The following is a 17051-nucleotide window of genomic DNA, read 5'->3' as shown; positions in this document are numbered from 1 at the left end:
AAATATACCTACGCATATGAGCATGAGCGTGTGAGCGTCGTCAGAACACAATCCAATCACGGTACTTCCCTCCCTACCACCTACCACCTCCCAAGCTACTTGGTATCTACCTACTGTGGTACTCCGTACGAACCTCCAGCCGGCGGGCGGACTGGCGGCACGGCCAACGAGATGCACTGCGTGCAGAAGATCGCCCATGCGGGATAAGACACTCCGAGCCAGCCCAGCCCAGCGGCGCTGCCCGGTGAGCGGAATCCGCCATGCCCAGCCGTAAGTGGTGTGTCTTGAGTGGCGCAGGCGCGATAAGAAGAATATGCAATCGTCTCGACTGTGCGCGTACACAGTAGGCTCTCACGACTGCGACGGCCACTGTGCTGTAGCAGTGGAAAGTATCATGCGATAGTACTCCTATTCCGAATTGCCGCAATGCAAGGCAGTGTGAAGCCTGCTCCGCAAGAAGTGCCACCCGTACAAAGTAGGCGAAAGGATGGCGTGATGCAGAGGTGAAACAGGATAAAAGCAGAAGGGTCTCGGTGGCCAAGGAGACCCCCATCCGTCTCGATCGAGGAACGCGCAGCACACGTGCATGCATTGTGTATATCCCTCTCGCCCATCCCCTGTGACGACAAAATACCGGGGAATGAAGTGCGAATCCGGATCGTCGAGTGGGCCGCCTCCACGGTCAGGCTGGCAGGTCGGTACCTCTGTTACTCAAGAACGAAAAACCTAGCTGCCATATACGGCTTGATCCTAGTGGGTGAGCGAAGGCCGCTTTAACCTGAGCTTTCAACTGAGTCTTTGGCTGAGCATCACTGAGGAGGGGCTTAATCTGGCCCCTTGCGATCGGTTATACTTGGCTCTCGGCTAGGAGCCAGGTGTTAGGAACCTGGCAGATTCCCTGCCCTTGCGATTCCGCCTAAGTTTTTGCTTGTAAATTTGTTGCCGGAAAATCTGGCTTTGGATTAGGCAGCCCTGTCATTTCCGACCCGGGCATAGGCTGGGCGCGCCTTCGCTTCTGACGGCTATACCGAATGCTATCGCCCACCCAAGCTACTATCTAAAACTTCTTGATATATCGCGCTCCATATAGTCAAAGGCGCCCAAAACTATAGCCTCAAATGCAAGGGACCCACAGTTTAACAGTCACCGACCACGTCGACCTTTTTTGCTCCGCTTGGGCGGCCCAGCTAAGGTCAGATTGTCGGCATCGAAGGATATCCCCGTATTAATGCCCTGCAGTTGAGGAGGATCTGTCTCTCCGGGCCCCGGGCGGTCGTCAATGATCTGTTTGGACTGTTGTGCATCCATGAGGTCCTGCTTGCGCTTTGCTCCACTCCCTCTCAAGTGATCCAATTCAGCAACACTCTGGAAGGTTTCTTTCAGGATGGGATGTAGATGTGGCAACGCGTAGTCTAATAACACACTCTTGACCATGTGGCAGGCGGCATCGCGGCTGTAATTTCGGATATTGGCCACTTCCGTGAAATGGTACCTAAGGCGATCATCTGTATTTCCCTCGGCGCGATGCATTCTCAACACCATGTCTTCATTGTTAAGAACTATGCTGAACGTTCGAACATCTTTGAAAAATTTCTCGAGGAGCTGGGGAACTTGGCGCATCCACTGGAAGATATTGAAGAGCGCCTGGCTGGTGCTGTACAGATTCTTCTCGAATGCGGTACGGAGCGAGCTATCCTCCCTTTTGGCTTCCAAGAAGAGGAATGGAAACCATCGCTCACGTCCTCTCTTGCCCGGATGCAGGCAACTCCCGAGCTCGATGGGAAACTCGAGGAGTGTCGACTCTATGAAGGCGTCTCGATGAAACGATATGGCAAGGTCGGGTTTCGGCTGCGTGATCTTGCTGCTATCCTTTGTTGCTTTTATCAAAAGCTTCTTTTCAATGCGCCATTGTTCCTCGCAGCTAAACGTGAAAATACCGCGAAAATCGAGGCGATCTATAATGGAGATCATGATGGTTCTGTGAAAATCGGCCTCACTCGAAGTAGAGCATTGTGTTTGGTCCCATGCAAAGTCCTGGGGAGACATTGGAGGAAACCGTCTGTAACCCCCAGTGTCAGGCCTCCAGTGACTTATCTCGTGCCTCAAAGCATCATAAACGGGGAGACCATTCTCGGAAGACCGATCCTTCACTGACTTCCTGAACTTCTTAAGGTAGTCTTCCAACACTCTGAGGAGACTTTCGAATTTCCCAAATTCGACGTGTGAAGGCGCCGCATCGATAATCTTGTCTAGACCGAGTTCTTTAAGCTTTCCGTCACCTGAAGATTTATCTGTGATGCCTCGGAATTCCAAGTGTTCCATGAAATCGATATGTCGGACCGTGCTAGCCTTCGTAGTTGTTGCATTTTCAGTAGCGGCACTGGTGCTAGTGAGGTGTGAGCTTGAAGATTCCATGTCTCCTGAGTCTGACACGGATGCAATATGTGAATCAACGTCTCTCTCCGTGAAATTGTGAGAAGTCTGCGCTGTGTCGGGGCTGACTAGGTTTAGCCAGACTGAGACGTTCTCCTATCGTCTGTCAGCTCCATTACCACATCAAGCTCATATATTTTCTCACCCGTTTTTCTGTGTCAGTCGCCTGCTCCAACCCTGTTCCGGGACGGCTCAATGAAATGGGAAGCTCCCTCGATTGAGGCTGATTTTTTGGACCCTGACGTGCCGGCGGAGACTGACGCTTTTGTGACCGTAAGTCGCGAGCGTCAGGTCCGCCCAACACCTCAAGCGAATGCTTCCCCTTGCTCTTGTTTGATCGAGTTTCGCGTGTATTCGACGTCCCCGGTGGCTGCAGAGTAGTCTTCGCGGCTCGATTATCCTTCGATGACGGCGGCAACGAGGAACTCGACCTGAATGTCGACTGTTTTGGAGGCTTTGAGATTTTTCGCGACCTGGTTTTGCGCAAGACGTCGTCGAGGTCCTCAAGTGTGAAATCTTCGACACTCAGCCCATGAAGTTTGGCAAACGCTCTGGTGCGAGGTCGCTGATCAGAGGCTAAGCCCTGTCGCTGGCCGCACAGGTCAGAAGGAGATTACTCACCCAAAGACAATTGCTATGGCTTGGACTAACCTTCATGCGCTGCTTGTCCTTGCTATTTGATGACGGCATGCAAAGCTCTCAAGTGTCTGAGTTTCTTAAATACATTGTCTAGATCAATGAAGAAGAGATGCGCAGTCAGTGGAAGGACATCACTACGCAAAGGAAATGGTATGGTGGGTTGCAGGACATGCTGCGGCACGGCGTGCCAGTCTATAGATACATGTGAGTCTGCTGCTGGAGGCGCTGCATTGGGGGGCGCAAGGAAGTCGTTGGATAGAAGAAGGATGGGGCAAGCCACGAGAGCGGGGTAGGAATCACAGTCGTCGTTGAGGCGCTGAGCACACAAGCTGATGATGTGTGCCTCTCACCCTGGGTATGCACCCTTTCCAACATCTGTTGAACCTGTACACCCGGCTCTCGTCCCGTAACAGATTTGTCTCATATCAGCGTTCTACCATTGGTCTAAGGCAAGGGCACGAACTGATGGGGCATTCAGTTTTCACTAATACGGACCGTGCCATCTCCGGATAAGCTTGTGCATGGGAAATACGGCACGGCGGCAACGGCAATCATCTGACGAATAGTGGAGCAAATCTTGCGCGTCGCGCAATCCGTCCATCGAACGAGACTCCTGGGCTGCGGCATCGAAACTGTATCGAGCGGGACTGGAGGGTTTGCATCCGAACCAGCACACCCAGAAAAACAAGAGCCCGGAACAGATGGCATCTAGGCCTCCAATAGGTGCCTCAATTCTGCGCTCATCCAAAGATACCTCGAGGTCACTGGCTCGTTTGTAATGCACGAAGCGTAGGTCTCCACCCTGTTACAAAGGTTCCTGGGCTACCCTTAGATGTCGAATTGGGCACCTTTCGGCTTTAAATTGCCGGCTTGCTACTATCCGGAGAGCTGCCTCCTCCTTTGCTTAGCACCTTTCTCGAGCCACTGAGCAATACCAACGCACGCGCTCGTGAAAGACAGCCAGCTGCGCAAATGATCGTGCGAGAGGTTCCTATGAAATCGCTTAGAAGCGATCGCGCGTGATGTGGCTGCCGTAGTGCTGATTCATCTGCCGAAGCGTGCACGCAGTCTTGATCCTTTGTGACACACGCCTGCCTGAATCGCAATGATTCCTACACGCTCGCTTGATCAATGCGTCGGAAGTGTGATAGAGTGATATTCTAAGGGTTGTAACGACTAGGACCTTTCACGTTGGCCTGAAATTGCACGGTAACATGGTATTGAAACTCTTGTTGGGCAACGATATATAGTCTACCATAGCATTCCGAGGTAGATTAAGAAGAGGCCTCTGAACAGAATTATAAAAAAAAGAAAAATGTCATGGGCCGAAGGGTAGTATGGGTAATTTCGTGAGCATCCACTACGAGCCTGGGTTCATGTCAAGAATAATAACCAAGGCTTACTAAGCACACTAAGGAAACGCACATGACCCGTGTGTATCCCGTATAAGAGACCTTCCCTTCTCTTATGCTCCGAGTCCTATATTAACCTTGGATCTAGGGATACCTAATACTATCTCTACCTATACTATTACTCTCTGCCTATCGCCATAGGCTGTTCCTAACATGCCTACTCCCACGTCAACAGACATTAGATGGGAGGCCGGGTTAGGCCAATCCCCCCGCTTCCCCCCCCCCGGCATCTCAAACGGGTCCCATCGTCTAAAGTTGACGAAATTTAGTGTCTTGAACTGAAGAGGAAGAGGAAAGACCAAAAAGGTCAGGGAGTGCTCAGTGATCGCTCAGGAAGCAGAAGGTGAGCCGAAGATGAGCAAAGCTGCGAGCTACTTATAAGGCCTGGGGGGATGGGAGACATATTTTTCGCCTGACACTACCTAGGTAGGCGAGCTTGGATCAACCCATGAACTGACTCGTACTGGTAGTCATTGAGACCTGTAGCTAATGCCGCTGATGGGATCTCTGGTTCGTAAACTTGCGCTCGCTGGGCAGGGACGGATGAGCCATCGCTAGAATAACCGGAGCGGGTGCTAGAGTCACCAGTCAGTGCCTGTCCGTGCTGATACGGAGGTGGTTGAGAGGTGGTGTGATATGTACGGAGTACGGTACATAGTATGTCGTGACGCGCCTTGTGCGGCTGACGTTAGCTGTTGCGGCTTTTTATTTAGCACCCAGCGTGGCACCTGGGCGCCCACGCGCTGCACGGTAAAGGCGCCATCCGGGTCTACGGGCCACTGTAATTACCCACCAAGCGTGCGCCCCTTGTTCTGTAGCCTCGTCACTCTGGGCTTCCCAAGGCTCTTATGGCCGGAAGCGGACTTTCTCGTGGTTCACAACGTGTAGACATTGTGGCAGACAGAATCTAATTACCCCTTATGCATTGCGAGCGCTGGCACCGGTACAAGTAAGGATGTCTTGTAGAGCGTTAACTACATACTAGGTAGTACATACGCCGTGGGAGTCCGGACAAGACACCCACTTACTCCTCCCTCCTTCTGTTCCTTCTGAGCTTGCACAGGGAGAACTGAAGGCAAAGCATGCATTGATTTGTAGCAGAACAGGTGCAAAACGTGTCATGCATCATCCTTCGTAACTCGCATACTGTAGAAATGCACAATGCCGTCTCCCAGGATTAGTGATCCCCTCACCTCAATTTGCCGCCAATCCCCAACCGCCCCAGTCCCTGTTGGGAACTCATGGCGCCGGCGAGACTTTTAAAGAGTACAGTGTATGAGCAACCAAAGCCTCTCCATCTCCGTCAGAGCAGGCACTGCCGTGCTTCCATATCCGACATCAATTCCTGGTGCATAATGTCCGCCAGCCGTCCAGCAGCCTCTTGATCCAAGCTGTGCCTTCTCTGCCCAATCTCTGAGACCTCCTCGACTAGTCCGTATCTCTCGTCCAGATTTTCCCTTGGAATGACGGTCTCGCAATTACACTTGTCGTGGTGATGGGCGAGGGCACCGTCGTGTTCTCTCACCAGCATCTGCACGGGTGAGCCGCCACTACCCTTGCGTTCGTGGTTGGCGACATTTGTGGGGCAGAGGCTGGAATGCCGTCTTTGAACCGAGCGACGGGCTTGCCCATCCTTGGGCATGGTGATGTCCGGGCAGAAACCGTCCCATTCCTCGTCGCTGGAAGTGCTGTCATGGCGCAGCAAGGCTGGATGATGTTCTTGGGATGGTAGTCGCAAGTGGCATTTGGAACAGCACCGAGGGTGATGAGCACAGCTTGATGACAGTCTCCTCAGTCTGTGGTGGACGAACTCGTCTTCCTTGAGTGTTAGCAAGGGCATTGAGCTGCAGTGGAAGGGGGTGACTGAAAACATACTGTGTCCTGGAGAGTGCTCGGTGTTGTTGCTGGTTTGAGCGGCATGCCGCAAGGGAAGGGCAGCGGCAGGAAACATGCCGACAAATGGATCGTATTGGACCATTTATGGTGTATGTGTGTATGTGCGGTGGTTGAGATGATTTGTGTCTTTGTGACTTCAGCTCTTGTAGTTTGTTTGGATCGGTAGAATAACGAGGCCACGGTGAGTCCATCGCACTTTGCAGCTTTTAAAGAAATTCATCTTGCCATGGGCATGCGGCGCCATCCTGGCAGATGCTGAATCCCGCTCCGCTCCCCCTCCCACGACCGCCTGGCCGACACGGCAGCTGACACAGAACAGGCTAGAGGAGGTTTCTCGCCGCGTCTGGTGATGACCGAGCTCCGGGCGGGAATTGTTACAGAACAACAGCTGAGCCATCAAGCCACGAAAACCGGGAGGAGGCTAATTAGCCCGGGCAGAAACTTCCGGGCACAAGTGGGTGCGATTTAGGCTTCGTTAGGTCTTCTTGCTAAGCACCCAGGGGCTCGGAAGCCGCCGCCAGGAACCAGCCAAGACTCCCAGAAATACGGAGTACGGAGTACGTGTGTGGTCACTCCACTTCTGCCTGACAAAAACCTCTCCCCTGCTTCTTGAGTCGGCTGCATCTGTGACGAGCATGTTTGCAGCTGTATCGTATTTGATTCAGCTATGAAAGTGAAACCTTCGTTCGCAGGTGCGCAAGTAGCGGAGTACCTCGTGGTCTCCGGCAGCCCGTCCTCGTTGCATGACATCTGTACCACCACAGCAAGGCTGATCGTCGACACGTCTGTTCTTGATCGAAGAGATGGGACACAGTACGTAGCAGGTTCCTTCCACGGGCGACTTCTCTCCTCCAGGCGCTGAGCTACGTCCTTCATACTCAGTACGCACAGTCTGTGCCCTGCAATTATTCCTCAGCCCGCCGAATGGCGCTCCCATTTCATGATCCCCGTCCCAACTTTCTTACCTTCCACGCCGTTGAGCTTTGCCGGGTTGATGGTGAAAACATCCGGTACAAAAGTCTCAAAGACGAATCCGGTCTTCTCAAACACCTTTCCGCTGGCAAGGTTGTTCTCGAAATATCCCCCATGCACCGTATGCGCATTCATGTACGGGACGGCAATATCAGTCAGCAGGGTTCTGAGAGCAGCCGGCATGATCCCGCGACGGTGATATTCTGGTACCAGCCAAACTGTTCGGTGTCAGCGTCTGCGCCCCCGGCTCCGTCTCCATGGGCAGTTCAGACAACTCACACCCGATCATCCAGAGTATTCTTGGGTCGCCAGGCTGTAACTTGTCGTTTTCATCTTTCCTTCTTTGTCTCTCCTCGGGGTCGAGAATGTACATGAACGTCTCCCTCCCCATGGAAATGTTGCCGATGAACCTCCCGTCGACGACGTCGCGGATCGTCGAGGTCCACGGTCTCTGTCCGAGCCACCCCCTCGTCGACCAGTCACGTGAGGCCACAACAGATGGTGGCTGTTCCTGATGGATTGCTTTCAACTCTGCCAGGTTGGCGTCCGAGGCGCCGCCGTTGATGGCATACCACTCGGCCCAGTCTTTGTCGGTATATGGATATGGTGGGCTGTTCAAGTTCATGTAAACTGCCGGGTCGTTGATGCCGGCGACCGAGGCGTCGCGATCAGACTCGCGAGGCGGTGTCAGTGCAATCTTCAGTGTCGGGTGAGGTATGGGCACACAGAAATCAGAAGCGAGTGTGTCCGTCGCCATCATTGCTGTATAATTAACAGGAGCTCCACTGGGACAAAAGGAAACAGATGGACCGGTGCTGCAGCAAGTGCAGCCCAATTTGTAGACGAAGCATGAGTCAAAGAGCCCCAGGTTCGTTGAGTCATTGCCATCGTCGTTTGGATGTTACGTTGCATCCCCACACATGCTCGCAGCCGATGCCGCGTGGTTTGAATTGAGAGATACAGTACTCCGTACTGCAAGCTATCCATCACTATCCTATTCTACGATAACCTGCGTGGTCGGGTAGGAAAGACGAGACATCAAAAGGGGTACCTGGGGCGCCGTGACCTTTCCCAGCCTCCCAATGCAAACGCCGAATATGTGCAGCTCTTCCGATGCAGCTGATTGGCCCGCTCTGGTAGGGCTTTACCGCTTAGTAGACTGGTGAATGCAACGCATCGTGTTTATAGATTTGCAGCCTACTTAAGCGACGTGCGATGCCACGGGCTCACCAGCTTGACCGTACGTCGCTGGGCCATGTCGTCTAAGAATCCCCTGAGCCCCGACTTCATCTCTCCTATGCGCTGGAAGATTACGTCGAACCATAATTGTTCCTTGGTGCCTGCGTGCTGGAAGTACCTCTGCGCCGAAGATAACGGGAACCCGATGAGGTTCGTCCCGAGGAGACCCATGTCTGGGTGCACGAAATATTCGAGAGACTGGGCAATGAGCAGGGCTAGAGAGCGGGCGTCATTCGTGAATTTGAACTGTCCGATAACAGGCAAAGATATCCCGGGTCTGGCCTGGCCGAACCGAGAACGCGTCAAATGCAGTGTGATGTGCATGAGCAGAAGGCCCGTCCAATGCAGCATGATCTGAAACGCGATGTCTGGGTTCGGAAAGCAAATAAAGAAGGGGAATATCCGGGCTGCACTGTTGCGCGGCAGCCTCGAGTAAAGAGTCGATGGCTCGAACCAGTAGAGCTTCGACTCGACTGTGGTCTCAGTCTCGTCGATAAATAAGGGTGCGTTAGGCTGAGGTCTGATCCCTCTGTGATCGTTCTGGTATCGTGCTTCGAGGTCGTTGTACCACTCCGTCAGTCTCGTCTCGAAATCATGGCAATTTTGCATGACAGACACCAAGGCGTCGCTAACGCTGTCCGCGGTTCGCTCTTCAGCGATATAAACAGGCGATATGTTCTCAGCATCCCTCATGATCGCTGGTAGAGTATGCAAAATCTCGAAGAGGCGCAAGGGCGAGATGAAGCTGGGATCAGTCGTCGTGCTCTGACAGGCTTGCGACCACAGCGACGCATTGGCTGAGGGTTTCCGACTTCCGACTGATGCAATGAACTAGAATCATCAGCGAGACAGCGGCAGCACTGGGTATCCGGGGTTTACCTCGGCTATCTGCGCTCCGAGGAAGACTCTGTTGCTCAGTGGTGTGGAGAAGTTGGCCCTTCCGCGCAGTTGGATAAGTGCTGAGGCCCCCTTGACGTGCGATTGCCAGCTCTTCGAGCGTCCCTCGCTGGAGCCTTCTTGCATCTGGAGCTTGCGTTAGTCATCCACAGTGTGCCCTTGATAGCAAAGTCACCACGAGCCTCGTATATGCTGAGAGTTGTAACGGCAGCAATTGTTGTGTCCGTAAAGCATTCGTCTCCACCCTTTAGCCGCCGATTGAGACCACTCAGCGCTTCGGTGTATAGTTTCCTGCCGACCAGAAGCAGGTCCGGCCGCCTTGTCATCCGCCCGACTTGAGCAAGCGCCATCGCCGTAAGAGCGTTATTGAGGACAGGATCTGTTGGGGCAACGGCAATGGCAGCTTGCAGCCATGAAGTTGCGGGAATGATAGAAAGATTTGTTGGCAGCCCCGCCCATGTCTCTGTGGAATGCGGTGCGTAGTCGGTGATGAAGCACTCGTATGTTTGAGAGCGGAACGCCGTGCCGAGTAGCGACGGGAGAAGTCCTACAAATCTCGGTTCTGTCGATGTGTCTCGGCTTATCGTGGACACTGAGGAGCCTGGCGAGCTCGCCCTTACAACCATGGTGTGCTGCTTCTTCCCGGGCTGGACGATCACCATTTTCAGATCTTTGGCATAACCCGGACATCGAACGCCTCTCCGGATGCACTGACCACATGACGGCTTTTGGGCATCGCACTACCTTCGAGTTAGCTTATGCAGCGCATCCAGCCTACGAATTGAATCCATTCTCGAGCAAACATACACCTTTGTGTCGAGCCCGACAAGCAACGCATCCTTTTGACCGAGGCACGCCCACCATGGTTGAGGAACCTAGCTTTCACTGTAGGCGCCTAGCGCTTGGCCTATGCTACACAATGCGCGCAAACCAAGGAGACATGGTTATCGAGTGCACTATGGGGATCTAGGAGACGTCTGGAGGTCGTTGCTTGAGTTGGAGTCATCCTTCGACAGGGTGGTAATAGAGTGAAGCCGTTGTGACCAGTCACCTGCAGCAACACAGACCGTATATGTTCGTGGTCAAGCATGGTCTGGGCAGGTCGCGGGAATTGAGAGGCTGTCACATTGAGGCCAATCAGTGGTTCAGAGACGGCGACCGGTGATGAGCTTCGGTTGGTGACGACAGCGGGAATGGACATTACACGTGACTCGAGTTCATGGCTTGGCACGGCGCTGCTTTTACATCACGCGCACATGGCCTCGCGCCCCGTTGCCGTCCGTGAATATCAGGCCATTCACTATTCTGAGTGTAGAGTGTCCGACAGTTTGGGCAGAATGTAAGGCGTCCCCTCAGCATTCTCGAAACATGGAAACAACACGCACCAAAAGCGGCGGCACTGATCGACAAATCTGGTGAGAAACACGCCGTTAATTAGTCCACCCGCTTTACCCGTCGAGTCAATATCTCCACGTGACTCGGACGGCACCGGAGAAATCAGTGTTTGCGGGGAAAGTGTTTGACCAATTGCAATCCGGACCCTGGTGGCAAATGCCTACTTGCTAAACTCATATCAACCTCGTCCCCAACATCTCGTCCCTCTCACTTCCACCACTGCGAGTCCACAGCTCTCTCCTCCGCCTGGTGGGTAAACATCATGGCGTCGTCAGGAGGCCACCTCTTGGCCCAGAAGGCCATGAGGTTGGCGCGATATGCCGCCGAGAAGACGGGCAAATTCATCCGCGACAAGATTCCGCAGGCAGCCAAACCTCTCGAGGCCGACGCCCAGCCAGCCTACGTCCGCGTCTCTCAGCGTCAACCCAAGAACCGACTTGATCAAATCCGCCAATCTCAGGGTCGCCTTTACAGCACGAAGGTCCATGCCGCCGATACCATCAGACACTACTCGTCCCAAGTTGGCCCCAAATCCCGCCAGACTCGGGCGTCTTATCCCTCTTCACAAACCGGCTCGCGCGTCAATCAGTCGAGCGGCCGTGCCCCCTTTGCATCCACTCTACGTCCCAGTCTCACTGGTGGGACCTTGGCACGTCATGCCGGTGGATACGGCCTAGGAGGTGGTCGAGTTGGCGGGGCCAGATATTTCTCACATACGCCTGCTGCCCCCGCACAGGTGGTCAACAACGTGTCACAAGCCGTACGAGCCTTCTGGCTATCTGGTCAGAAGGCCCGTTTTGATGGTTCAGACCCTCGCACTGGAGAGAAGAGATTCCGAGCGGTGTCCAGCCTGCAAGAGGAGGCCAGACACACAATGGATATGGCCGCCAGGGCTGGGCCTGGTTCATTCATCGACTTCAAAGTCTCTCCCACGATCACGGCCATTGGTCCCCTGGCCAGCGTCCCTCGCTCCCCGCCTGCCTCTTCGTGCGACTCCGAGATTCAACAAGATACCTTGAACAACAGCACCCTCATGTCCAACCTGGCCGTTGACTTTGCGCGAGCATTGAAAGACCTTGCCGCCATCATGAATGACCTCAAACATCTATCCACGCTCGGCGACCTTCCCATCTCGTTGCATGACAGCGCGACTCTTCGCGTCTGCTTCCCCGGATGCGACGCAGATACGGTGGAAGGTCTCTGCCGCGAACTGAACGTCAAGCGTGGTATAGTCGGTCAAGACGAGGACTTTGACACCCGCAATGGCACCGAGATGGCTTTGCTCTTCCCGTTCGCCCCAAGCAAGACTGTCAGCGAGGCGGATCTCGAAATGTACGAGAGGGCAACCAAGCGGGTCAAGAAGGACCGGGTCGAGTGGCATGAGATGCTGACGCCGCCTCGGCATGCATCCGCGGGGTTTTCACATCTCTCGGCAACGAGCCAGTCCTTTGACGTGTTAGAACTGGCTGATCCAGCTTTGGACAAGAATCCCTGGATTTCGTCCTCGCCGTCAGGATACTCGTCCCTGCACGAGAGTGAGTTGCTGGAGACGGACCACCCTGTCACGTACTTCTTCCAGCCAGTACGAGAGGGGTATACCGAGCCCGCGGCTGCGGACGGCGGTGGATATGAAGGACTACAAGGTATTTACAGGTTCATTGAGCAGTGTGATCGGGCTAGGTCCTGACCCTGCCGCGGTGGTTGAGCGAGACCTCGAGAATGGAATGTGCAAGCTACAATTACAGATACTTATGCCTCAGAATGATACCATCTCCTCTGTCAGAAGATCCATCATGTTTGTGTGTGTCCCTCCCGGCGTATCGAGCTCTCCGCACGTGTGTCGGTTCCGTCAATAGCATCTACCTGTAGAAGAGAATGAGCATTTCTATACATAATCAAACCTTGTAGTGAAGATGGGCCTAATCCAAGTCCATACTCGGGACAGTATACATCATCGGCCATCAAAGGATACACGCCTGCCGACCTGACCGAAAAGACCCCATTGAACCATTATTACACATACACATACTCGGACCCCTAACCCCCATGGTCTTTCTTAGTAAGTCAACGTACACAAGGGTCTCATCTCGCCTCTCCGTCCACATCCATATCCCTGTTCCCCCTGGTCCCATGCGTGGCATGCCCGTCCGCGTACACATCGGCACCCTCCAGCGCATTCCCATTGCCGTTTCCTCCACGGGACCTCGGTCCCAGCCTGAGCTGCCTCTGCAACAGCTCATTCTCCTTGAGCGCGTCGTCCTTTTGCTTCTCCAACGCCTCGACGCGCTCCTGCAGTTCGACGAGCTGGTCTTCGGCGCCGGAGGAGAATTCCTCGATGATCTTGAAGACGCGCCACAGGCGGAGCACCACCACCAAAGAGCCGGCTTCTTCGAGCGGGCCGGCGCGCAGGACGAGGTCGATGACGAAGGCGGCGATGATGACGAGGGCGTCAAAGGCGTGGAACGGGGTGGCGAAGTAGCTTTGTGAGGCGCGTCAGATGTATGTATACACAAACGCGTACATGTATATGTATATGAATTTATAGGGAGATGGGAATTAGGGGGGTTTATGTCGCGTTACGCTGTCATGGTGCAAACAGGAATGGAAAGGAACAAGATCAGATCAGCTAACTTTACTTACTAGAATCCAAAAGCGAAGACACTGCCTAGCAGTTCGGCCATCTGTGGTTCATGACGGTCAAGTTAGCGTTCTTCTTATCGGGAGAAATATTCGGACAGACATCTCAGATATCTCAAGTCCGCTGCGACATCGCCAGGCTCGTTCAAAAGACAAGGAGGTTGGCTGGACCGCACTATGCGAGAAGAACACCGAGGTGAATGGATCATCAGGAAGACTTACAAACAAACAGGAAAAGACCAGACTCATGTATCCCAGCACGTCATTCACCTGTTTCCACGCATGCAAATCAAAGCCCTTGTCCCCGCCGTGCTCGCACATGTGCAAGCTGACGAGAAAGTCGGCGAAGATGCAGGATATGTCGGCCGCGACCAAGATAATCACAAAGTAGTGGCCCCATTTTGAAGACAGGAAGCGCTGGAGGTTGTGCCGCAGGCCCCAGACCCAGGAGTCCGCGCCATGAATCTTCTGCACGTGGCAGGCAATGAAGTCCTCGGAACGCTGGAGGGCTGTAATGAACCGCCGGTCTGACGGGAGGAACGGGGTCAGTGGAGTGTTTGGTGTGCTTCGAATTAGAGGTTGCCGCTCCGGGTCGGCCATTGTGACTCGAAGATGGTAAAATGTCGGAGTGGGCGTACGCGCGTGTTGCGATATGCCTATCCCACTGCTCTCGCTGGAAGATGTCCTCAGCTGAGGATGGATGGCATTCCTTCCAGAATGTCCCCTCGATATAATCAGATGCCAGCTAGAGATCAATTCGCAGCACGCGGGAAAGTTGTGCTTATCTCAATGCCGACTTTGGGGAAGGTTTGATGGAAAGGTCGCCACCGGAAGTTGCTTGCCTTTCGCTTTCGATCTTCCGGCTCGAGTATTTGATCGGTTGCGTGCCTGTCCCAAGATGCGTTTTGCAGGTGCGAGAGGACGCGGAAAACGAAGAGCAGCTCAATTAGCTGTGTCGGGAAAAGGCCATGAATTGCATGACATCCCAAGTTTTGAGTTCATGCTGGTGGACGCCGTTGGTTCTCGGAGATGATTTCCCGGACGGCGGTGCAATGACGTAGGTGTGTCGTTCTGGCCGCGCATCGACGAAGGGCTGGACACTGAACGTCGATTTGGACATCCCTGCGATCGCCCTGCGTCGAGTGATGCCATCGGGTCGGTCGAGTCAGCTCAATGCAGTAGAGCATTTGAGTAACAACAGATGGACGGCAAGCTTGTACCTGACCTTGACCCACATATCAGCGGGAGTCAAATGCACAAACCACGTGGGCGGCTGAAACCGAGTAAATACTTGCACTTTGATCGCGAGCTCCGGTACGAGGTACTACCAGCAGGTGCAGATATGGTAGATGGCCGCCGCGAACTGGCTTTGGTTCAAGGGCAACGGCGATCACGACTTTCTTGAGTTGCGTTTATTGTCGCGCAGATTTTGACTAATGAACCGGGAACTTCTTGTAACTCTGGAATTCTGGCGCCGTCACATTTCACAGCAAAGCTCTCCTGTTCTCGTTCGAGGCCAACCGGGACTACCGCCGCAAATCGATTCTCAATGAAAGGCATTACGGCAGCCTTTGCAGCGCAAGCGTTCGAAGGTAGCGACCGACAACGTCCTCTAACCCTCACACAACACCCGCAACGAGACGAACCCCCGATAATGTGACCTGTCACTGCCCCAACCAGCTGAACCTTGTCCACACTATACCTCGCTTAAATCCCATCCATCACGTATCCGCCATACCCGTCTCCCCCCAGAACTCTCTCGGCCTCCTGGCTCCATCCGTCTTTCTTCTTCAACCACTTCCCGCCAAGCCACAAGCGAATACACGTACCAGACGGCTTCAACTGCGGGCTCTCCATGGGTACAAGCTTGTAGAAATTCTCGTCCAGAGAGGTAGGTTCACAGGCGCACCGGCCATCAAGCCAGCCTAGCTGCTCGTCGTTACTGGTCGTATGCCCGTGGACGGCACTCCGCTTGTGCGAAGCTACCCCCCCGCCACCACCACCGCCATCGTTGCCCACTCGTATACCTATACCTTGGAAGGGATCCCCCACAGGAGGACAATGTCTCGCGATATCATGCTGATAGCCCACGTCCCGGAACCACCACACCTTCTCAGGGGCAGTAAACATGCTCACCATGAGGGTATGCACGGGGGCGTCTCCCCACCTGGAATAGTAGAACCCTCCCTTCTGATCCAACCAGTCAAAGTAGCGTCTGCTGCCTTCGTTGTTCCGAAAGAAGTTCAGAGAGCCGATCTCGAAGTTGCTGAAGAACTGGCAGTTGTTGTAGTTCCACCCTGTCGCGGGATCGACCAGCCAGTCGAGATTCGCGTCGGGATGGAGCAGGTGAGGGTGTTGGACGATGAAATCTTGCGTGGTTGACCACAGCGACGCAAACGATCGCGCGTCATCCAGGATCGCCATGTTAAAGCCATAGACCATCTCGTTCGCGTGCATGAACCGGAATGGATCGTAGGGGACGTCGCAGAAGAAGTGCACGTCCGGTTCCACACGCCAGTAGTAGTCATACTTGTCGAGAGCCGGGTGGAGGTAGAACAGGCCGGACTGCCAGCGGATCATGGCGTGGTAGGAGAGGAGGTGACCTTTACCGACGCCAGTGAGGGAGAGGTAGTCGAGCGAGTTGTAGTAGAGGGTTTGATTGATGTGCGGTGGGGTGGTCCAGTGAGGACGCGGGACGAGGTGGTATTCGGTGCGAGCAGAGGTCGCGTTTGACGTTGCTGCCTGCCCAAGATGAGTGTCAGCTTAACCCGCCGTGTTGCGCAGGGGGGCCGTACCTTGAACTCCTCTGAGAAGGGCTTCTCGTTGAAAAATACCCAGGGATAGTTGTACTGCTGGTTCCAATGGAACTCCAGCTGCCGCATGCTTTGCAAGATCCCATCCAGCTCTTCATTTCTCACCAGGCTTATTAGCGCTGCCTTTGGACGCTTGGCCTTGACGTTATTCGGAAAAGAGTTCTCTCTGAGCCATTTGATCGGGTCGTGGGTCTTCTGCCTCATCAAGTGAAGGCGACGGAGCTCTGAGTGCCATTGCAACTTGAGGGCAGTATTGGGATCATGATTGGCGTAAAGATGAAGAATGAGCTGAAGTGACAACGACAAAGCAACGAGGACGAAGAGCCAGCGGAAGATGCCCTGGCTGCAGCGGCGGCGCAACCGAGAGTAGACAGATCCGCGAGGCAGGCCGTCTTGTGTCGGTTTGTGAGTCGTGTGGTGCACGGTCACCAGAGAAGGGTCAGGACTTGGAGCAGTGAAGGATTTAGGTGTAGCCGCTCGAACTAGGCTAGGTGGCGTGCCGTCAACGGCTGGACTGGCGGTGGAGGACGAAGCGGTCGCCGAGGAGGGCAAGCTGATTGACTGCGCGTGCTGGCCAGGCGGCATCGTGCAGAAAGAAGGTGGCATTATGATCGACAATGATTCAAACACGGTTGAAGGAAGACTTCGAGGAGCAAAGGTTTGACGTTCAAAGTGAAGTGGGTTCAAGGGCACCAAAAATGAGTTGTACCTCACCTCG

At 54.1% G+C, this 17051-nt stretch overlaps 7 protein-coding genes across 7 annotated transcripts; 1 reads left to right on the top strand and 6 right to left on the bottom strand.

Moving 5' to 3' along the window:
* Nucleotides 1–1143: 1143 nt before the first annotated feature.
* A1O7_06655 (uncharacterized protein) lies at nt 1144–2415 on the bottom strand (the record flags this gene model as incomplete). Its single annotated transcript, XM_007760656.1, has 1 exon — nt 1144–2415. One exon carries the CDS (start codon nt 2413–2415, stop codon nt 1144–1146), a length of 1272 nt encoding a protein of 423 aa, XP_007758846.1.
* A 3381-nt stretch (nt 2416–5796) lies between these two features.
* A1O7_06654 (uncharacterized protein) lies at nt 5797–6291 on the bottom strand (the record flags this gene model as incomplete). The annotated part of the gene is made up of 1 exon (XM_007760655.1): nt 5797–6291. A coding segment is annotated over one exon (495 nt), but the record flags the coding sequence as incomplete, so codon positions are not given.
* Nucleotides 6292–7292: 1001 nt separating this feature from the next.
* A1O7_06653 (uncharacterized protein) lies at nt 7293–8109 on the bottom strand (the record flags this gene model as incomplete). Its single annotated transcript, XM_007760654.1, has 2 exons — nt 7293–7570; nt 7632–8109. The coding sequence occupies 2 exons, from the start codon at nt 8107–8109 to the stop codon at nt 7293–7295; spliced, it is 756 nt and encodes a 251-aa protein (XP_007758844.1).
* A 440-nt stretch (nt 8110–8549) lies between these two features.
* On the bottom strand, nt 8550–10150 carry A1O7_06652 (uncharacterized protein; the record flags this gene model as incomplete). Its single annotated transcript, XM_007760653.1, has 3 exons — nt 8550–9422; nt 9471–9614; nt 9695–10150. The coding sequence occupies 3 exons, from the start codon at nt 10148–10150 to the stop codon at nt 8550–8552; spliced, it is 1473 nt and encodes a 490-aa protein (XP_007758843.1).
* A 995-nt stretch (nt 10151–11145) lies between these two features.
* On the top strand, nt 11146–12570 carry A1O7_06651 (uncharacterized protein; the record flags this gene model as incomplete). The annotated part of the gene is made up of 1 exon (XM_007760652.1): nt 11146–12570. The coding sequence occupies one exon, from the start codon at nt 11146–11148 to the stop codon at nt 12568–12570; it is 1425 nt and encodes a 474-aa protein (XP_007758842.1).
* Nucleotides 12571–12965: 395 nt separating this feature from the next.
* On the bottom strand, nt 12966–14120 carry A1O7_06650 (uncharacterized protein; the record flags this gene model as incomplete). Its single annotated transcript, XM_007760651.1, has 3 exons — nt 12966–13362; nt 13524–13564; nt 13743–14120. The coding sequence occupies 3 exons, from the start codon at nt 14118–14120 to the stop codon at nt 12966–12968; spliced, it is 816 nt and encodes a 271-aa protein (XP_007758841.1).
* A 1107-nt stretch (nt 14121–15227) lies between these two features.
* Nucleotides 15228–16918, bottom strand: A1O7_06649 (uncharacterized protein; the record flags this gene model as incomplete). The annotated part of the gene is made up of 2 exons (XM_007760650.1): nt 15228–16262; nt 16316–16918. The coding sequence occupies 2 exons, from the start codon at nt 16916–16918 to the stop codon at nt 15228–15230; spliced, it is 1638 nt and encodes a 545-aa protein (XP_007758840.1).
* Nucleotides 16919–17051: the final 133 nt, after the last annotated feature.

Source organism: Cladophialophora yegresii (assembly GCF_000585515.1).
Source record: "Cladophialophora yegresii CBS 114405 chromosome Unknown aczIN-supercont1.4, whole genome shotgun sequence".
Classification (NCBI taxonomy): Eukaryota; Fungi; Ascomycota; class Eurotiomycetes; order Chaetothyriales; family Herpotrichiellaceae; genus Cladophialophora; species Cladophialophora yegresii.
Note: the sequence above shows the minus strand (reverse complement) of the source record. Positions and strands in the feature narration are given on the sequence as shown.